The sequence below is a fragment of the Astatotilapia calliptera genome, chromosome 16 (genome assembly GCF_964374335.1).
Source record: "Astatotilapia calliptera chromosome 16, fAstCal68.1, whole genome shotgun sequence".
Lineage (NCBI taxonomy): Eukaryota > Metazoa > Chordata > Actinopteri > Cichliformes > Cichlidae > Astatotilapia > Astatotilapia calliptera.
The window spans coordinates 36,433,621-36,455,764 of NC_137437.1; the positions used below are offsets into that span (position 1 = coordinate 36,433,621).

Below are 22,144 nucleotides of genomic sequence, written 5' to 3' on the forward strand. Positions count from 1 at the left end.
TATAGATTTCTCTAGCACGGAAGCATTTTTGCTCATTATTCATGCTGTGAAGAGGCCGTGAAACCGGGCGGTGGCTGGAAGCCAACTGTTTATTTTACAGTCCCAATAGCAGAAATAGGAAAACGTGCCGGTGTTTATTACAGCTGACACGAAGCCAGGTGCAAACATACTTCTGCTCATCGGAGGGCTCTGTGAGGAGTGAGCACTGGGCTGCTGTGTTTCTCCTCGCATCTCATTTCTATCTCTCATTTCAGAGCGAATCTCCTGAAGATGAAATTGTGCATTAAATATGTTGCAAACCCGTCTGAATATCAATGAGAGCCCGGCCCTCCTGTTTGGCTGCACTGGTCCCATTTGAATTGGTTTTTTTGCACACTGAACCAACCAAACGACTCGTGCAGTCATACGTCGACGCGATCCACACCCTCCTGTTTGCACGGTTAGGAGACTTCGCCCTCGCTCGCTAAATGTTGCACAAAGTCCCCTCTCATCCTTATTCATGCTTCGTGGAAATCCTCCCCAGATAAATAACACGAGTCCCCAGTCACCCCGGCTGTTGATGAGAAGAGATTCATTCTCGACTCGTTCATGAACCCTACTTCAGGAAGATAAAGAGTGCTGACGGTTAGGAAATACAGAATATATTACAGCGTCGTGTATAATACATGCCCGTTGTTGAGACTGTGGTACACTCTGCAGCTCAAGTCATAAAGGAAAGTTACCTATTCTTAAATGAGCCATTATCTACAGGCCATCTCTCCCTGATATTTAATTATAGAGGATCCAGCAGACATTTAGCTGCGTCAGCACGTTGAGGCACTTTTCTATAGAAGCATTAGAGATGTCACCGAGATCTACGATTCAATACCAGAACACTGAAAACGAGGCTGTTTCTATACTGCAGGTACTGTAGGCAGGTGTATGCACCAGGCTGCAACTGTTCCAGGAAGACGAGGAAGAAGAAAAACAAGACAAAGACGGAAACCACTGCACGTCCTACACTGGCCTCATAGCTCCGTCCTCACTAAAGGAAAATCCACAGAAGTCGACCGACGAAGGAGAAACGACCAACTCAATGAGCTTCTCATCCAAGTATTATCTTCTTATGTTATCCTGAAGTACACATGAGCTAATCTGAGAACGCTGGCTTGGCTGTAAGTGTGAAGTAGCGAGCGAATGCTTGTCCAGCCCTTTTCACTGCTGTGATTGGCTCCAGCTCAGCCGTGACTCTTAACTGCATAAGCAGAACAACAAACGGTCGGATTCGGCAACGTGACCCGCCTTAGTTGTTGGTGGCTCGCATGTTTTTGGCTGTTTAATTAACCAGATATGAACTTTTCCCGTGAACATGTACGATGTCAGAAAGCACTGAGGCGTAGCACAAAGTGCTCGTGTGAATGGGTGGAGGAAGCACGTTGAATACGGTGCTTTTAGAGCAGAAACACATCACATAAGAACTAGTTCATTTACCAGTCACACCCACTGCATTTAACATTCATCTTTCTTTGTTGTGGGAAACAAAACGCCCGTTCACATGACATGCTCACTCACACTGACAGCTCGCAGGCTGCAGGTGGCTGCAGTCCTCATTAACTGCAGCTAATTACACGACGTGTTTCATGTGCATCACAGTCGTAACGCATTCACATCGGTGTGTTTATCCATCATTATGTCACCTGGAAATCCTGAAGCACGAGCAGGTGAAGGTGGCTGCACGCTGCACGCTGTCTGTGCTGATGGTTAATCCACACAGAGTCATTCCAAACAAAACCAACCAATCCTGAGCCGCCTACGTCAGTAACGAGGTACACGTATCAAGGTGAAGGAGTAACGTAGCCTCAGCATGCTTTTCTAACCCTGATAAACTGCTAATATTTTAAGTCTTCAGTTAAACAAATATGACCGAGCCTGTGTTACTCTGACTGGACACACAGACGAGAAACAGCTGCTCTGAGCATGTTATCATGCAGCAGGTGTGACCACAGTCATGTGATCAAATCAGACCGTTGTCACGCTGCGGTCCACAGACTACTGCAAAATTAAAAACTCATCACAGAAGGACACGATCTACACGAGGTGTTCATGCATGCGGTCGCTTTCCTCCTGCGCTGAGACCAATTACAACAATATTTAAAAGGTGAATGTGATAAAGGACGTGTTGCGTGTGCACGCAGGGCAGCCTTACAGCCAGAGCAGGTCTTCATCGACAGCCAACGACCTTCCACATGAAACACTTTTCTTCTTCTATTTCACTGTAACAGTTCAAACTTCTCAGGTTCTTAAACGGATGCTGAGCTTGTCCTTGTTGACTTTGTCCTGAAGAATCAACAAACCAAACTTCCTGCTAAAATCCCAACCGCTGCCTCTGTGTGATGATTGGCAGACAGCACCTCCCACGCACGCACATCGTGTCGAGACTGCTCGCCGTAGTTTCAACTGTCACAAGGCAACAAGATGGCTCGGTATAAGAGCGACTTGTGACTGACACTGCAGCAGGGGACTTGTCAGGGTAACAGCAGAAGAGCAGCGCGTAGGTGGGTGACGCCGCGGAAAACAAACGGCCGTACAATGCAGCCGAGCAGCGTGTGCGTGCCTGATGGCGCCGAGCTGTCAGTCGGGGGCATGTGTCAGTTTCACAATAACCAAACACAAGAGCGTGCACATCGTGTTTCACTGAAGGAATCTAACGGTAACGTCTAACTCTTGACCCTTTGAAAGCCTGCTAGCAGTCAGCCTTGAAGGGCTTTTTCTTTCACGCCTGCTTGTAGAGCAAAATAACCGTGTTTGCAGGAAGTCTCTTCCTATACCGCCTCCCTCGGAAAAACAAACAAAATATTCCAATGGTGATCAAACTACGACTTTACAGATGTCAGAACCGCTCACAAAAGGCAGATGGAGGTCCTCAAATGCTGTCATTGGGGAGCGTTAAGGAAAGTCCAAAGGAGGAAAAGCTCAAGTCTGGTAGCTGCCGTGACAGTGCGACTCTTACGGCATGCATGGATCTAAGCATGCACGTTCAGAATAAACTCATCGTTTATCGTAAACCCACACCATCCTCACGATTTAGCACCGCTTCTGTTTCAGCCTCAGATACTCACAGTTCGATGGCCTTGTTCCACATGATGACGTATCCGGACAAAACGAAGGACTCGATGTTGACGATGTGTGTGTTCCCGCGCTCCGTCCCCACATACAGCCATTTACTCTGAAAGGGCAGGTGGCAAAATGTGATCCTGCAGAGAGAAGAAGGAAAACCGGCTGAGCGTCAGCCAAACAACGCTTTGTGCGTCTCTGGGTCAAACACATAACCACGCACGTCTCTGAGTGTTAGGACACTAATATACGCCTGGTGCTGCTTATGCTGATGTGCTTATATGTGTCCAACGTGTTGTCCATGTGAAACCTGCTCAAGACATCATTTTAAAGATATAAAGATAAGAAATGTCTTAAAAAGCAACGTAAGAGCAGGCGAGCCTGTGACGTGAGGTAATTACACTGAAGTCTTCTCTCTGGTGTTTTGTTGCCTGAGTGTAACTGATGCAGGAGTGTGTGTGTGCTGTATGTGACACCGTGTCACTGTCACAGTCATTTTCTCCGTGATAAGCTCCCTTCTTCAGACGAGTCAGAGCCTGACTCATGCACGGACGTCACGGCCTGACTCATCCTTTGTCGAGGCTTAATTTAGAACTGTGTTGTTGCAGGATAGCACCTTTCACGCAGGTATGATTGCCCACATTCCTGCTTTTCTCATGTGAGAGGAACTTTTTCCCTCAGTCTGCAAGTCCGGCAGAAACACTCTACTTATGGTACTTCACAGAAACTCCCAGCAGTAAAAGCTTGATCTTTTTATGTCTTCTGTAACATTTCACACTGTTGATATTCGCTTCAAGCTTAGCCTGGTCCATTCCAGAAACACCCACCATCATTCTGCACAAAACTTTACATTTGATGTATGAATTACTGAAAACTGTCCCGTCTGCTAAGACAGACAGCGTGGAGAGAAGGGGATGCGGACCTAAACGCAGACAAACGGAGGCGGATGTTAACAAAAAGCGAGCCTTTATTTAGGGCTGCAGCAAACATTACAAAACAAAAGGCAGGAAGGGAACTACCAAAAGCTAAAGATGAAACCTGGAAACACGGCGGGAAGAACGGCAGAGGAAATGCAGACGATCCAGAAACAAACAGAGGAACAAACACACAGAGAGACAGCTGGGAGCGACCGCACAACGAGACCGGAGGAACGAAACCGACGACACTCACGTAGCGCACGAGACTGTCAAAGTAAAACAGGAAACACGAGGAGGAGGAGCACACAGACCGGAAACGCACATCTATGACACACAACACTGTGTCGCCTACAATCAGCAAACCTGTGTGAACGTGCGTCTCCTGGAAACAGCCGATAACAAATATTTCATCTTTTTTTTAACTGTTCAGAATTTAATGTTTGGAAAAAACATTTTTTATTATTACTTTGATGTTTCAGGTGTTTTTCACGACCACATAAACACTTACACTCCTGCTGAATAACACATGATGTTATTGCACAAGAAAATAACTGTGTGATGCGAGGCTGCTTCTTCACCGTCTGGTTTTGTGAGCAGAGAACAAAGACCAGAGCAGTAAGTCACTCTCATGCTGATCACTATGGAGCGGATCAGCCCAACAGCCACCCAGCAAGGCAGAATTATTAGACAGAAGACAAATGAGAGGGCAGGCGATTCAATAAGGATTTAAGGGGCTCGAGGAGATGATGATATTCAAACTGGCCTGGGGAAAGGTGGGGTGTGCAGCAGAGGATTACACAGGCGTCTATTCCCACAACAAGCATTTAGGCTTCAGACGTCCAATTTGTACATTTCCTTGTTTAAAGAAGCATTTTATTCATCGTTATTACTTCGAATGGATACACAAACATCCATCCAAGAGCACAAATTCTGAAAAATGTTGACATTAAATGTTTAAATTGCTGTATTTTAAGAACCAGACCTGGAGTTTCACAGCGAGTCGTGATAGCGTCCCTGTGGACGCAGAGGAAGAAACTCCTTCTTTAGAAAAGCCTTTCAGCACTGAGTGCTTCAGTTTGAGATAATCGCTCGCATAAAAGACAAAGTGTGGAAGAAATGAGACGACCACAGGAAGTGGGAGGAGGCCCGTAGTGATGAATACAGATATATAAGGAAAATCAAAGCTTTTGTTTTAGCGGCACCATGCAGCATCATAATTATCGATCTGAATAAAGAAGAAAAGCATGACTTCAGCTGCTGGCAGAGCAGCAGCTCAAATAAATACTCCTAACGAAGGAAACGGATGCAGAGATTAATCAAATTGGTGACTTCATCTCAGGAACCAGTAACCTCGCCATCTGCTGTGCATGACCAGTGACCAGGACGTCAGGAATCCCACAGCGACTTCCTGTATCAGCAATAGAGCTGCCACGATTAGTCGACTAGTCACGATTACGTCGACTATCAAAATCGTCGACGACTGATTTAATAGTCGACGCGTCGTTTGAAACTTTGTAAGATCCTGAAAGACGCAGGAATAAGTAGCAGGATTTAAGAGTGTAATAACGGACTGAAACAGAAGATGGCAGCACTGCATGTACAAGGATGCCGGCTGCCGTTAAACCCCGAAGAAGAAGCAGCTGTGTCCCAGAATTCATAGCGCAGCCCAGCGCAGTTTCCAACAATGGCGGCAGCTAGTTAGTTTTAATGTTACTCTTATTATTCTTTCTGGGTCACAAAATAAACGTTTAACATATTTTCAGGCAGAATGTAGCTGTGTAAACCTCAAATATCTGCTCAGTTTATCAGGACACCGCATATTTTCAAAAGCGCTCCGACGTTTTCGGAGACGTCTGTTACCCACTAGCTCGATAGCTAGCCGGGGGCAAGGCTCACTAGAGCCGTGAGAACACCGGACTCCCCGCAAATCGTTTTCAAACCCACCGCCGTCTTTCGCTACTCAGGTTAAATATATATGAGTCACTTAGATAAATTAAAATGTTGTTGTTTGGCTTTTTTTTAGTATTTTATTTGTTCCTGAGTAAATCAGTTTGGCTGAGATTAAAGTTTTTACACAGCTGAATAAACGTCAAGCAGACAGCTGATTATCAGAAGTGTGAGATGCTGGAGAATTTACTCCGGTGTCCTGTTATATTTTAGATAGCAAGGAGTTTATTAAACTTCACCGAAACAATCTGCAAATGTCATTAAAATTTAATAAACTATCATCTTGTCTTTATTTTTAGTTAGCACAGACCTTAAACACTTAAAGCTGTAAGCTAATGATAGTTATATAAGAGCAGATGCTGCTGGTGCAATAAGCTGTAGTTTTACGTCTAATGGATGATGATCTGATTAGTCGACTAATCGCAAAAATAATCGGTGACCAGTCGACTATCAAAATAATCGTTTGTGGCAGCCCTAATCAGCAAACACTCGTATTATTATTTTACTACGACGGCCGACAGTCATCACAGAGCGGGTCTCTCTGCTGAGTCATGCGTTATGTGATGAGGTATTAGGACACTGACTGTCAGAGGTGCAGCCTGGAGACACAGAGCTAAATGGAAAGGCAGCGCCTGTGATGGATGATGCACGATGCCCTTTTCTCCTTTTGTCTTACAGCGTGACTCGCTGCTCTTCCGCTGAGCGGTTCTGCCTCCTACCTTATCGCACCGACAGGCAGGTGGGACGCTGCTGAAAGAGGGTTTCAACACCTTTGAATCAAAGCATTACTCCTAACATTTAGCTCAGAGCCTGTGTGGGCAGACTGGCTGTATCGCGCACAGCTGCGAGGCTGTAAGACTCGTAGACTCTTATGCGATGACGCCAGCTGCAAAAATAGCTCAATCAGAGACTCCAAATGCGAGGATGGAATGATGTAAACATGATAAAATGATTAGAGTGGGTTAGATTACAGAAGCAGTGGCTTACAGTCAGCATCAGTGTAACCACAGCATCACTTTCTACATATTCAGCAGGCAGCAGCATCTCTCAGGCTGCAGGTAACATCCAGCCCCACCAACATCCATGAGCCTGATCTCATAAATAAACATAATAATGTTGAAGAACGCTTGTATATGTTCGGCCACAGCTACAAACAGGACGTGCAGAGTGAGTGTGCCGTGTTAACAGTGCAACATCACTCTGTAATAACACACGAGCACCTCCTCCCATGTCTGAGGCATCTAAGTGAAATCTGCTCACCTCCAGGCTCCTGCTTAAATAATCAGTTGTTAATATCTTTGCATTAAAACAAATACTTGTGTTGAGGCTCTGTTACAGGCACAAAGTCCTCTCCTGTCCTGTGTAACACACTGTTCACACTGCAGCGCTTCCTGGCTGTGTTATGATGTGCTGGCGACTCTGGCTCACAGCTCGTTGTTCTCCTGCTTCTTACGGGAAGTTTCAGCAGAGAGAAAACGGCCTCCATGACTCAGATGAAGCAAACAGAGTGAGTCTTACCTTCACTCGCCTGTATTAAGAGTGTAACCTGCCAGCAGCTGGATGAGAATGATGATTACATACAGTTACAGCGAGCACAGAGTTATGTTCACTAAATGTCCTCGCACAGAGAACAGGGAGGCTCGATGTTCAAAGCTATGAAAAGGAAACTTTTTCCTGCTGTAAATATTTAAGGACCTCATCTGTGGCATCGCACTCTCAACAGGCTCTGACCGTTTATCAATGTTTCTCCACTTGTTTAACGACTCAGACACCGTCAGAAACCACAGAGTTAGCTGAAGGTTACTGTGTGTATTTAAGCTGACGGAGCCAACGATCCTGACAGGACCGCAATATTATGTGTCTGGAATAAAGCATGCAGCAGCGGAGGTCCACCTACAGCGAGGACCAGAGATGGGCAGTAGCGCTGTAATCCGATTACTTTTTTCAAGTAACGAGTAAAGTAAGGGATTACTATTGCAAAAACGGTAATTAGATCACTGTTACTTTCCCGTAGGAACGCTGCGTTACTGCGTTACTAAAACCGTGATTTTTTGCGAGAATGTCTCATGACAGTGACGTAAGCGAGTGCGACGTTCGTGACAACAGCTGTGTGCAGATCAACAATGGATCACATATCGAGTGCAGAGAGAGTATGAGCGTGCAGCGTTTAAAGCGTGGAAGTACTGACCTTACTTTGAGTTTGATTCCATAAAAAGTGACAAAAACATTAGTGTCCGCTGTGCGTGGGAAGAAAACTTCTTTTTACAGCGAAAAACCCCTAAACTTCCAACAAGCACCGAGTAGCTACGACGTAATGGGAAACTCACAGAGAAACTCGTGGATTCTTCCACTGACCGCGGCACACCTGCACCAGGGTAACCAGGGTGTAAATCGTGTTTTTAAAAAGTAACTAAGTAACTAAGTAATTACTTTTGAAAATAAGTAATCAGTAAAGTAACGGGATTACTTCTTTGGGGAAGTAATCAGTAATCAGTTACCGATTACTTTTTTCAAGTAACTTGACCAACACTGGCGTGGACACTGCAAACTTGAACACAGCAGCTGAGGTGCAGCAAAGGTTCATACTGATTCCTGCTCCCTTACAGCAGCAGCCTGCTCTTTCCCCCTGCAGACAGTAATGGCAGCCTGCAGGTATCAGAATAATCGAACGGTGCTACACTGAAGCGCCTGTGTCTGAACGTGCTCGGCTAAGCCGCTCACAGCATTTTGCCCATTTGGGTCACTCAGAGGCAGCGTTTGCATCAACTGAGTGACCCTTTGAGGTTTTCCTGAGGAGGAAACTGGGGGAAAAGTTTTTAAAACCAAGCATCAGCATCCAGAGGCCATTGTTTGGCATTAATGTTTAATGGCAGAGAGCAGAAAATGTGCTGCTGATGGGAAAAAGCAAAGAGCCAATAGACAGAAGGGGCTGAAAAATGGAAAAACAAGCGAGCCGAGGATGGGAATCTCTTTCTCCATTCAGAAACCAACGAGCTGAGCCAGAAGTCAAGACACACAGAACACACTCAGCCTGCTTCAATGAACATAGGACTTGATCACATTTGTACCAGCTGGAGGAAACGTAGTCTGTACCAAGTAACGCCTGCTGGCTTTGACCTTCCTGCAGATAATCAGCCAGTATTGTCCAGTGTTGCAGGAGCTGCAGCTGGCGTCTCAGCCCTCTCTTTTCTGAGACTGGCACGAGGTGTCAAATATGGAAGCTGTACAGACACTGACACGCAATCAAGACATCGAGCAGGTACTGTTACACCCACATCACCCCCACCCCACCAGAACGATGACTTCTGAAACAGAAGAGGAGCAAAGACACCAGATTCAGCTCTCTGACTGCTGTTCGACCCAGGCCGTCATCAGCAATGTGTTTTTAAAGTGTTGCACAGGTGCAGAAGCCTGTTTGCTATAACCGTGTAAACACTGCTTCATGTGGTTTTCAGGGTTTAGGTGATCAAATGTGAAACGAGTCGGCTGTGGCAGGGGCGTGGTGTCGCGGGGCACGGGGGTCATCGGCTGAGGTGGAGCAGAGCTTTTAGCCAGCATCAGAGTTCTGTCCTACATCTGAACAACACTCTGCTTCTCCATCTTTAGGACGCAGCCAGCATGACCCCAGAGCGTGCAACAGATCCACTTTTCTGCAGGAGACATCGTGTCAGGTCACGTTTGGTGTAACGGACACATTTTCAGTTCAGTTGTGAAGAAAGCCAAAGTGGTAAGGCTGTTCCTCTAAGCACCCACACTCTGCTGTTTGGCTTTGGATACTGATGCCACAGCTGAGGCTGCTAACCAGCACATGCTTGCTGGGATGGGATGTAGCTACAGACCATCGGAGCCACTCTGGGTGAGAAGGTGTCCACCTCTATGCCTCTGCTGTTTTTAGACGTAATGATACAACACAGAGTTAATAAATCATGATCCTCAGAGGAGGATCAGTGAGTTTGAAGTGTACACACAAACACTCAGCTCGAGCTGATTCGCTTACCAAAGGATGACATCATGAGGCCTATGTCCATCTTTTTATACAGATTTTATGTGCGAGTGTGTGCATACCTCTCTCTGTTAAACTTGAGTGAATGCAGGATGGCCGGCCGCCTCTGGCGCAGATTCCACAAGTGCAACGTGTCGTCTGCACAGGCTGAGACCAGCGCCCCCTGGAGGACAGAAAAGACACAGCCTGTAATCCTTCTGCACAGCAAGAACTGCTCATACACAGACTCTGCAGGGCAGTCATAATAAAGCCACTGCATGAACATGAGCCCATCTCCAAACATCTGCTTACTGTCCTCACACCTTCACATCTGGGCTCTGCATGAACCCAATCAGATATTTGTTTGTCCAACTTTCCACTGAAACACAGTCGCAGCATCACAGACAGAAGCAGGCAGTGGTGACCATAAGGTGGAGCATCGCCTTCATAGCACACATGATTTGATTTTCTCTATTTTTCAAAAATGACTCATAAATGTGATTTTCTCCACCAATTACAGCGAGACAATGAAAGCATTAAGAAAACTGTGAAAGCGTATCTGTGAGGATTAAAGGCCTTGACTTTTACAGGTTACAGCTACTACTGAGCCTGTACATGGAGAGAAATAATGAAAATAATCTTCTATGTTATTTCACGTCTCCCCGCCCCGCATGGAGAGACGGTATAAATATATTAGCCTCTTTTCTTTTTACATAATCTCACCGAGAGCTTTTCTTTGGATTGAAGTTGTTCGTGTCTTGCACATCATATAATTCCATCCCACTGGGATTAACACGGCCTCACACTGACTTGCTAATTGCCCATTAAATTGCACTTAGTTTTGCTCTGAAACAGCTTCCACAAGTGAAGATAATGTTTCCAATGTTTGCAACCTGACTACTTCTGCAATCACTGTTCTGGAATAATAATGTCCCTGTTAGAGTGGCACCGTTTCATTAAGTGAAAGTAAAATCAAAAGCATGTGTGCGTGCGTGCGCGCGTGTGCGTGCGTGTGCGTGCGTGTGCGTGCGTGCGTGCGCGTGTGTGCGTGCGTGTGTCGGTTCGTGCCATTATTTCTCTTAAATGATTCGAGTAACTGTTCAAAATCACGTCTGTCCTGATTCTTTCAGATCAGGCGGTTCTTTTGCTCTAACGTGAAACAATAATCTATGTGATGCACATGAGCTTCAGTTTCTTGCGTGTTAATGAGACGCTGAGTATTTGCTTATTTGTAGCTGGACTTTTTAAACTTGATTTAAATACTGTATTTTGTCTTTATATGGTAACATTGTTGCGTAAGATTAGTGACATTTAAACCCCAGTAAACCTGTGATTCAGTGCTCTGGCTGATTCTTAACACGGTCTGAAGCTTAAAGATTATTTTAACTATGCTGACTGAGACAGTGATGCCCCCCCCACTAATCACCCATCTCTCCCAGTATGCAGCAGAAAACACTGTAAGTACTGTACTGGTGGTTCAGCACAGCTGTGCTGTTTTTTCTGCACTGCATGTAATTTACTTTGTGTTCAGCTTTAAGCTTCTTTTTGTGATAAAAGCACCTCTAATGTTTTTTGTGCACGTTTTAAAAATGACATATTGCAGTTTGGATGTCTGCTGGTCCTGGGGAGGAAGGTGCAAAATCCTTTGCCATTGAGTGAGATTGTAATAAGTGTTTGCTGAGTTAGCAGTGACCACAGTATGAATTCAGTGGATCAGCTGAGGTAATGGCTCGGTCACACAGTAGTAAAAATAGGACAGCAACCTCCCTGTGACTGGGAACAATGGGAACAATGGGAGGTTTCACTGCATTTTGTTGCAAGTCGTTGTGGATACCAGCTTTTGGCATGACCTGGAGTCAGCCTGTAGCAGTAAGTGCAAACTAAACTGGCTGTATTGTGGTTGTATTGCTTCTGTAACCTTTGAGTGCCTTTGTGTTTTTGTCGTTGCATCACCGGGAATGTCGAATTTGTGTTTCAAATCTACGCGGTTCTGGACGAACGCTGAATGTAAGTAGTTCATGTGAACTTCTGTGATGACAGCAGATCTTCTCTGGTCACAGTGAATCGAAACATCATCATCAACAAACTGCAGACTGACAGCAGACTGACTCGCTGCTGTTCCTTCTCTGTCTCGAGGCACTAAAGTTGTGAGAGGTCACAGATTTCATCCTCAAACATTTCAAAGGCAGCTAGACTGCAAGTCCACCGCACAGAGTTACAGTAACTGGTCGTGCTGCAGCCTCCTGACTGTAGTAACAAACCAACAGGGTGCTCAGTTTAACTCGACTCTGTCAGTTGATGCATTTTGTCAGGATTGAACGAAGCCCAGTTTTTCTTCTGTAGCTCCATTTACAAATATCCTTACATGCTGACAACAGGCACGTGTGATGTGCTTGGGTTTCACTGCAATGCAACATAGCACTGCTAGAGTTGCTCAACATCATGTTTCATGAACACTCCTGAAGAATCACTGCACTTCATAATTGTCAAAGGGCAGCAGGGAAGTTTTTCGAGCAGCCAAGAATGGAGAAGGCAGAGGAGGAGAGAGCAAAACAGAGTGAGGTGGAACAGCCGCTAATGAAGAAATCACTCCAGACGGGGAGAAGAGAGAAGCGAGGCAGACAGGGTGAAAGCCTGTCGTCAATTATCTTGATGTCTTGATGGCAACAAAGGGAAGATAACCAGGCACAAGTACAGTGAACGGCATGGGTGGAAATGAAAGCCGTGCCAAGAGAAATTACACAGAAAGACATCAGAACATCTCTTGGTGCACGTATCTCTACCTGTACTCAAAACCAGGTGAGGATGAGCCCCGTAGTCTAGATAGCAGCTCCTTTCAAAAAGCAAGAACAGAGACAAACAAAGGATCTGCTTAAATCCACCAGAACCTTTCATCTTTTGTCTGTCTGTATTGATCTGGTCAGTAGGAATGACTATTAAGACACTCATCACAGTACACACTAATCGTTCATTAACTAATCAATATCTAAGCCTCATCATGGCCTGACATTAATCAACACTTTTCAGAGGAACTCCCTGAAAAGTGAAAAAACAGAGCTGAACTCAGCAAACTGTGGAGCACGTTAAACCCGACGCCGTTCAGAGCAGCAGTGAGGGGAATAATGTTCGCTCACTTACAAAGAAATGAGCGGTGTCTGATTACAAATGTATTTTAATTTAAAGGAGTGAATATCAACCCCCACGTCACTGAGTAAAAGAAGCATTTCAGCCCAGTCACAATCGAGCTCTTTGGCGTCAGCTCGACCTGCTGTGTTTGGAGGAAGAGGAGCGAATGATGTGACTCGTACAACATCATCGTGGTTGGGGCTGCTTTTCTGAGACGCGTGACACAAAATGTTGGACCTGAGCCTCCCTCAGCCACAGTACTGAAGAGTGGTTATGGACGTGTTACCTGAGTCACTGACCCACTGCTTTGGTTTTATGATGTTCTTACTTTCTGTATCTTGTATTTCCTAGTTTCTTAGTTAGTATTTGATCCTGTTCATGTCTTCCTCTCCCCCCCTCTCGTCTTTTGGATTAGTGCCGGCTGTGTTTCCCAGATGTTTCCTCTTTGCCCTGCTCCCCTCTTGTATTGAGGGTCTGATTCTTCCTCGTTCCCGGCCGTGTGTTCTGCCTGTTTAGTCTCATGTGTATTCTCAGCTTAGTTAGTTTTGTATTTCTGGCGTTCAGCAGTTTTGGGTCCGTTCCTGCTGCCACACACAGCAAACTTGACAGGATGGGTCTGTTAGTACGACAGTGACCCAAAACTCACCACCAGGGCAACAAAGGAGCGGCTAAAGAAGAAGCACATTGAGGTCATGGCGTGGCACGCCTCAGGCACACAGATAATCTGTGCAGGGAGCTGAAGCTCGGAGAGTTTCTGTACGGAGCAGTGAGCCTGATGACCAAAAACACGTCATCGTATTGTCTTTGGCTTTTTTATAAGATCGAATGATGACAGATACACGTTAACACTGGTTCAAGCAAATCAAGCTACCAAAGTGCGAAGACAACCTTGGAGACCTCTGCTACTGACCCGTTCATAACATGACTGAAGTCTGTGTGCTGTGAAGCAGAGAAGAAGAAATGAGGAGTGACTCCAGAATTCAGCACATTGCTGTACGTTTACACCTAAACACAGAACCACGCGTCGCGTTCGGTCCCTGCTCAGCTCAATAATCGCCTTTTTCTTACATTAGCACTCTGCTCTCTTTGCCCCGACTCCGGCACCAAACCAGCCTCTTTACATGTTTTATTCATTAAACATAATAATGAATTCAGAATAGAGAAACGCACACATTAATTAGCCCATTCATACCCTCCACTGACAGTGCCACCAAATAATAATCTATAAATATTTTTGCTCATCAAATACGAAGCGAGAGGCCCACGAGGATGGTACGAAATTACTAAGTAATAAAAGACACGACGTGTGTGGGGGTTTGTGTGCTAGAGGACAAAGACGCTCTTCGTGCATGCAGCGCTCTCGAGTACCTGAGAAGTGGCCTCGTTTGTGGGTTGGTGCTGCGTGTCTAATGGGGAGAAGTCATTACACCTCACTGAGTGTCAAGATCAGGTCTGAATGCACGAGCCAACCAGGGCAGCCCACGCACCGAGTCCACGAGAGGGTTCTGACATGGAGCACTGCTATTATCCACTCTGTCAAGCGATGGGAGGACCTGCAGTCAGTGAGGGAGCATTAACATAGAGTGCGTGCTACACCATGCAAACATATTTATGAGCAAAAATTCATTTCTGAATCCCGCTGAAGACGAAGAAACCTGGTGGATTTCAGCTGGTTGGGGACAAAAAGTAACTGCACGATTAAAACATATATCTGGATGATTTTAACGTCAGTGAGGAGTCAGCTGATTCACTCTGGTTTTGGTCTTCTGTGTGTGAAGTGCTGCCTATGAGCTTTGCAGCATTTGAGTGATTCTGCCTCTGACAGATGATGGGCTTTAACGTGGATCACGAGCACTGATCTTTCTCCATCCCCGTCTCTTCCCATCGTTCTGCTATAATTTAATCTTGTTTTAGCTGATAAAAAACTGTGTCTGCTGTCTCCTAGGAACATGTGATCCGTCCTTCAATCTTGCTGCTCTGCATCTTAAAGTAACTCATCTGTATTTACAGTCCTGAAAGCGTCCTCTGTGGATTCAGGATGTTGTCAAGAGCACTGATACTTACAAATATTCACGAACACTATATATATATTTAAAAAGCCCCCACTCGCCCCTGCAGGCGGTTTACCCTTCAAGCTCGGGTCCTCTTCCAGAGGCCTGGGAGCTTGATGATCCTGCGCAGTATCTCTGCTGGTCCTAGGACTGCGCTCTGCCGGACAGAGATCTCCGATGTTGTTGGAGACTGGGGAGCATGCTTTTTTTATTTTGTGCCCCATTTTTGTGGAACAACCTCTCTCAAGATATTAGGCAGGCTGCTCTGTGGAGGTTTTAAAGCTAAGTTAAAGACTTACATGTTCACCATATCTTATGTGTCTTTAAATTGTTGTCAGCGTTTAAATTGTATTGCTTTTATTTATTTATCTTCAAATAACTGTTCAGCACTTTGTTTGATAGCGCTTTATAAATAAAGTTGTTGTTAATAATGATAATAATGGATCGCATTTATATAGCGCTTTTCTTCTCGAGCCCTTGGTACTCCTCCAGCTTCTCGTGTTCCCTCTTCCTGATGTCGTTGTTATTCAGTATCACTACATCGATCACTACGGCCGTCTTCCTCTGCTTGTCTACCACCACTATGTCCGGTTGGTTAGCCATCACCATTTAGTCCGTCTGTATCTGGAAGTCCCACAGGATCTTAGCTTGGTCATTCTCCACCACCCTTGGGGGCGTGTCCTATTTTAACCTCTGGACTTCCATTTTTTTGTTACATATAACTAACTATGACTATAGATGGTTTATATAAAGCTGAGGGTCCATGCTTCAGCACTTCAGTCTCCTTTTGGTCCCTCTGTTCTATATTAGTGTTGGACAGAGACAGAATTACTATTCAAATACTTATCGAACCATTTTTTAAAACACACACACACACACACACACACTTCATGCTTTTAAAAATCCACTAATATGACAAGATACACTTGAACCCACACACTGCTGTAACGTGCTCTCAGCTACACTCTTACACTATTACAAAAACATTTGGGTGCTTAAACACACACACACACACACACACACACACACACACAACCTGTCTATACCTGTAACACAGAAACACACATAACCCTCTTCAGGCTCATCCACCTCCATTTGCCTCAGACACATCACAGGTAGGCCAGTGAGTGATGGAGAAGTGGGCTGAAACAGCCAGTGGGCTTAAAAAGAAAAACACAGAGGAAAGAAAAAGACGAGAGGAGCCGAGAGGAAAAGAGATTACAGCAGAATAAAGCAGAAGATCGATGAGAGACGGCTTTACGTTTGAGACCTGTGTCAACCTTCTGCTCTTGTAACCATCGTGAAATCCTCTTCCCCCGGTACAGCGTCAGTATTTTGTTAGAAAGTACAGCAATAAACTGCTGTTAAAGTCCTAAAATGCACAGTATGACACAGCACTGTCACGTGTAAGCCCACACCACAGTTTGTCAGGGTGGAAAAGAAGAGGAGAGAATAAAAACCACATCGGTGTAACTAAGCACTGCTCACAATGATCCTTCATTTAAAACAGTGACATGTGCAGTGTTTTGGCTGCTGCCACTCAAAGATCAGTTAACTGAGAGTTAATCATGTTTACTGATAAATGTCACGACCATCAGCCTGCAAATGAATTCAACTAAATCTTCATTTACACAATTGTAAAATGCACACTATGCATAAAGTATAATATGACTGGTTGTTATATGGTATTAAAGCTTCCATTGTAAAAGATCATCATACACTGCAGTGTTGAAGTCTTCTGCTGACACAAAGCTTTCCAGAAATCCTGCCTGCATCAGATGCTCCGTGAACAGTTGAGCGTGTGTGGCCCTTATAAAGGTCCAGTCAACCAAACACTGTGTGAGAAAACACACAGTGTGGTGACCAGAGATGGGCAGTAGCGCGTTACTGTAATCCCATTACTTTTTTCTAGTAACAAGTAAAGTAAGGGATTACTATTGCAAAAACGGTAATTAGATTACCGTTACTTTCCCGTAGGAACGCTGCGTTACTGCGTTACTAAAACCGTGATTTTTTTGCGAGAATGTCTGACGACAGTGACGTAAGCGAGTGCGACGTTCATGACAACAGCTTTTTTTTTTTTTTTTTTTTCCAAAATCTTTATTTAAACATCAGTACAATACAAAATGGAATTAAGCAGTATTACAATAATGGTGATGTACTTACAGAAGAATTGTATGCATAGATAAGTTCGTGACAACAGCTGTGTGCAGAGCAACAATGGATCATATATGGAGTGCAGAGAGAGTATGAGCGTGCAGCGTTTAAAGCGTGGAAGTACTGACCTTACTTTGAGTTTGATTCCATAAAAAGTGACAAAAACATTAGTGTCCGCTGTGCGTGGGAAGAAAACTTCTTTTTACAGCGAAAAAACCCCTAAACTTCCAACAAGCACCGAGTAGCTACAACGTAATGGGAAACTCACAGAGAAACTCACGGATTCTTCCACTGACCGCGGCACACCTGCACCAGGGTAAACCTCCGCCTGCCCCACTCCTGCTTTACAGGTGAAAATAGAGCAACAGGACCGCTGAGTCTTTGACTTTATTTATTTTCTGCTGTGTTTTACTTGCATCTATTTGAAAGACTGAGTGTAAACACAAAAAATATTTTATTTTATGAGCTGGAATGTGCAGAAAATAGGTTTAAATGTTAAACTAATTTCTTCCAGTCAGAGAATGTTGCAGATAATTACATTTTTGCTTGATGCATAAAGTTAAAAGATTAAAACTAATAAAACAAGTTTTAAAAAGAGACTTTTCCATTTGATTACATTTTGTATGATGGATTATGTAGAAAAAGTAGAATTGGGCTGAAAGATCTATCACTTTATCACCTACTCAGGTTGTAAATCGTGTTTTTAAAAAGTAACTAAGTAACTAATTACTTTTGAAAATAAGTAATCAGTAAAGTAACTGGATTACTTTTTGGGGGAAGTAATCAGTAATTAGTTACTGATTACTTTTTTCAAGTAACTTGACCAACACTGGTGGTGACTGATGAGACCGGAGCTTTACACTCTTATTGTGACTTTATTTCATTATCAATGAATCCCATAATAAAGGAAACCCAACCTAGCTACCATGCTAACAATCTCCGGGGTAGTTAAAGGTGATTGTTATCACCACCGTCATTGCTTCATTGTTAGTTCTACTGAAGAACTAAAAACGTTTCGTAATCATCATTATAGCTACAAAGTTATAACTTGTTATTAGCACAGCTCCGGGTTTCCAAATATTATAAAAAGAACTAAAAAGCCTCAAAGATTGTGGCTTACCTCATTGATGAGAAACTGCAGCTGAAGAACAGCAGCTCCGCTCTCATGCTGACAGTAGCAGTCCACCCCAGGTCGGCCCAGTCTGGTGACACCACAGAGTCAAGGAAGAGCACCGAGTTTCTGTGGGTGTGCAGTGAGTGCAGGCAGACAGGACATCCAATCAGTACATAAGCATGGAGCAGATATGATGATGAGCCAAACCTTCAGGTTTATTTACAGACACAACAACAGCACACGTCCAGGTTTAACTGCTGCGCTGCTGCACAGTCTGAGGTGCAACACAGAATAAAGGGCTTCAGGCTGACAGTAGCCTCTGTTCCTGGTGGTGTGTGTGCAGTGTGAAACTGTTGTTTTGTTGTTTACTTGAAAACGTATCTAAAGGAAACGTGGCTGCACAGCAGCTGAACGACAGAACATCACCACAGCACAGGCAGATGGAGCAACGTCAGATCCAGTTACACGGGACGACTGGATGTGAACGAAGACGTGCACTGTAATCTCTGCTGGCTGCTGACAAACTGTACCTCTCTCACCTTGGAGCACCCAGGTTCATAGGGAAACAACATTCAGAAACAGTGTTTTTATCAGTGTGTGGTGCCGGCGATGCATCATAAAAAGACGCCGTTCAGCGTCTTCATGCTGTCAGAAATAACCCTGTCGAGCCCATTATTATTATTTTTAGCAGTTTTTCTTAGAAAGCACTTCTCCTGTGTGAGCTAGTTAGTTAACAGTTGGTATAACGATCGGGTACAACATTACTGTTTCCTTGCAGCTTGTTTAGGAAACAGGTACGCTCACCAGAGGAAGTCAAATCCCCGAGAACATCCTTCAAAGCAGGTGGAAACCAGCAGGAGGCAGAAATGACACAACGTGGAAACAGAGCCAGTTGGATGAGAACTACAAGCAGTTATTCAATCACTACAGTTTGTTCAGTTTGTGCGCTGTGTTGCCAGCATGTGTCAGCACACCGCAGTGCAGCTGAGAAACAAGCAGCCCTGCAACGACTCTCATACGTCTGGTTATTATAAAGCAGGCATGCAGCCAGAGCCACGACTGTCCTTCTTATCAAGCAAGAACTGAAAACAAAGAATCTATTGGACAAAATATTTACTGCTGAAGTTTGAGTCAGCGGAGAGGTTTTCACCTTTTCTACCAACAAAGCTCGTTTGCATTTTCTCTGCTGCACGCAGCGTTAGCTCTGCTGCGATTTCACGAGCACATGAGCTGTAATGTCTCATTACAAAACCTGTGCTATGATGTGCCCGGCTATTTTGCTCTACCCTTCTCCCTAAAGAGATTTCTGTCCACCTCGTTTAGCGTCAGTGGCTGCCCATGACACCTCGCAAACAGCTCGGGGCAAGGTGATCGTCTGAGCCATAATCAAATATGTGTTCATCTGGTTAACAGCACAGCGAAAAAAAGAAAATGACAGTATGTGTAAACGCTGTGAGTGGAAAGAGCGATCAGAGATACGGGTCCAGTATTAATGAAACCCAGAGAGAGGAATCAGAGAGCAGGAGACTGAAGAACGATTTAATGTGCACAAGGAAGAAAAGCAGACTTAATTACGCTTATTTCAGCAGATCCAGTTATAAATCCTTCAGTTACCAGTAACAACATCCACACGTGGCTTTGGGATAACGCTTCAGCTGGCAGACGTACTGATAGCATGCACAGATGTCCTCTGAAAGCAGCAGGGCAGAACCACCCAGACAGTCCCTCTATACAGACTCATCTACAGCAGCAGCCGTGGAGCCGATACGGCGAATCGTTGAACCAGGCAGCAGAAATCAGCTGCACTGGGAAGGAAAGACTCGGTTTATGGTTCAAAAGGCCGGCTGTGGCTTTGGGCTGAAGCCAACTTTAGTTATGAACATTTACTTACTCTATACATGCGTGCAACAGCCTTATATAGAAAACTAGCATATATGCTAACATTTGAGGTATTGTTGTCTGTAAAACCTTAGTACCAGAATATTTAGGTTCCTGTGATTATCAGTGACAATAATCACAAACACTGTTTATTAAAACATTAAACGTTTCTTATAGTGTGTTAAGAAACGTATGAGTTGGACCACAGAGTGTTTTTATGAGCGTCTGGTGCCAGCGAGTGGATTTGAGGATGGCTGGTTATGGTCAAAGTCAGCTCGATTACTGTTCATACAAAATGCTATTTAATTATCATAATTGGCCCTGCCAGTATCTCTGTATTACATATTCTGTCTTTCATGCACGTTGCAATCAGGCGCAGATTTGTAAAATGCTTCACTGTCCGTTTTAATTTATCAGATTAACGGTTTGATGAGACACCGTGGCAGACGTCCAACATGATGCAGAGGACGCGTCACAAAACTGTGACCTTGACTAACCAGCGGGTGCTGTGTGTGTGTGTGTGTGTGTGTGTGTGTGTGTGTGTGTGTGTGCGTGTGAGATTTATATTGTTATAGCATGTATGCATAAAGAGCTGAGCTGTTCCTGAATGATAAACTGACTGTGCTTTTACTTTGGTGGGACAAAGTATTTGCCCACTTCCTGATTTCTTATGTTTTTGTGATATTTGTTGCAGTCACATGTTCCAGAACAACAAATATCTGTCAAAGAGAACCGGAGTAAATACAAAATGCTTTTTCATTTATTAGGGGAACACAGTACCTATACCAACCTACCTGACCCGTGTTTAAATGTGACGTAAGCTGAGTTCAGTGTCACCGCAGTCGGGTCTGATTACTACCTGATCTGCTGAAGGGAGAAATCACATGCCTGAGACGTTAAGTAGGCGAAAGGAGCTAAAAACACTCAGCACATGATGCCAGGATGTAAAGAACCTGGAGAACAGCCGAGGAACAAAGCCACTGTAAAAGTCATATTTCTGTCTTACATTAAAACTTGTCAAATGACCACAATAAGAAGAAGAACCAAAGACTTCACAGCACTGTTCGCTCACATGTTACTAATGAAATTATAAAGTTCATGTCAGGTTAGGACGGGTCTATAAAAACAGCTTTAAAGGCGTTTAGCAGCAGATATTGTAGCTTCTCTGTCGTCGCGTCCAATCAATGGACCTCTATCACTAAAGGAAAGAAGACAGAAAAGACGAAATAGCAAAAACTTTAAGCTTTCTTGAGCCTTTTGTGCTCGTGCACCCACACCGAGCCGCCAAACCTAAAAGAAAAATCTATCCTGTGACCTATGGAGATCCATGGAGCACAGAGAACAGGCCCCTCGCACAAACCAGTCGATATGGACTGTTTCTCCTTTGAATTCCCACACAGCGGGTGACTCCCAGCATTAAAGGCTTAAATGACAATAACTCAGAGGAGGGAGGCTGCCTGTGAGTGTGTTGGTGTGCGTCAGTTAGCGAGTTGTGTTAAAGAAGCCTGCACTGGTGTAATGTTCTGTGTCAGGACACTTTATATTATTATAAAACATCTATTAAACGTTTGACACAGGCTAGCTCAGTGGCAGTGATGCTAACATATGTTATATATGTAGAATGTTCATTTTAGATATACTGTAACATATGACCTGTAACATATGACCTGTAACATATGACCTGTAACATATGAACTGTAACATATGAACTGTAACATATGAACTGTAACATATGAACCGTAACATATGAACTGTAACATATGACCTGTAACATATGACCTGTAACATATGAACCGTAACATATGAACCGTAACATATGACCTGTAACATATGACCTGTAACATATGAACCGTAACATATGAACCGTAACATATGACCT

At 44.3% G+C, this 22,144-nt stretch overlaps 1 protein-coding gene across 1 annotated transcript in view; it reads right to left on the reverse strand.

The window, feature by feature from the left end:
* The window catches only part of LOC113008286 (syntaxin binding protein 5L), a 149,091-nt gene that overhangs the window by 78,220 nt on the left and 48,727 nt on the right, over positions 1-22,144 (reverse strand). The window contains exons 3-5 of the mRNA XM_026145592.2: positions 18,394-18,475; positions 10,023-10,123; positions 3,099-3,233 (exon numbers count right to left, since the gene is read on the reverse strand). Coding sequence (XP_026001377.2) covers positions 3,099-3,233; positions 10,023-10,123; positions 18,394-18,475 — 318 coding nt within the window. The remainder of the gene's footprint in view (positions 1-3,098; positions 3,234-10,022; positions 10,124-18,393; positions 18,476-22,144) is intronic.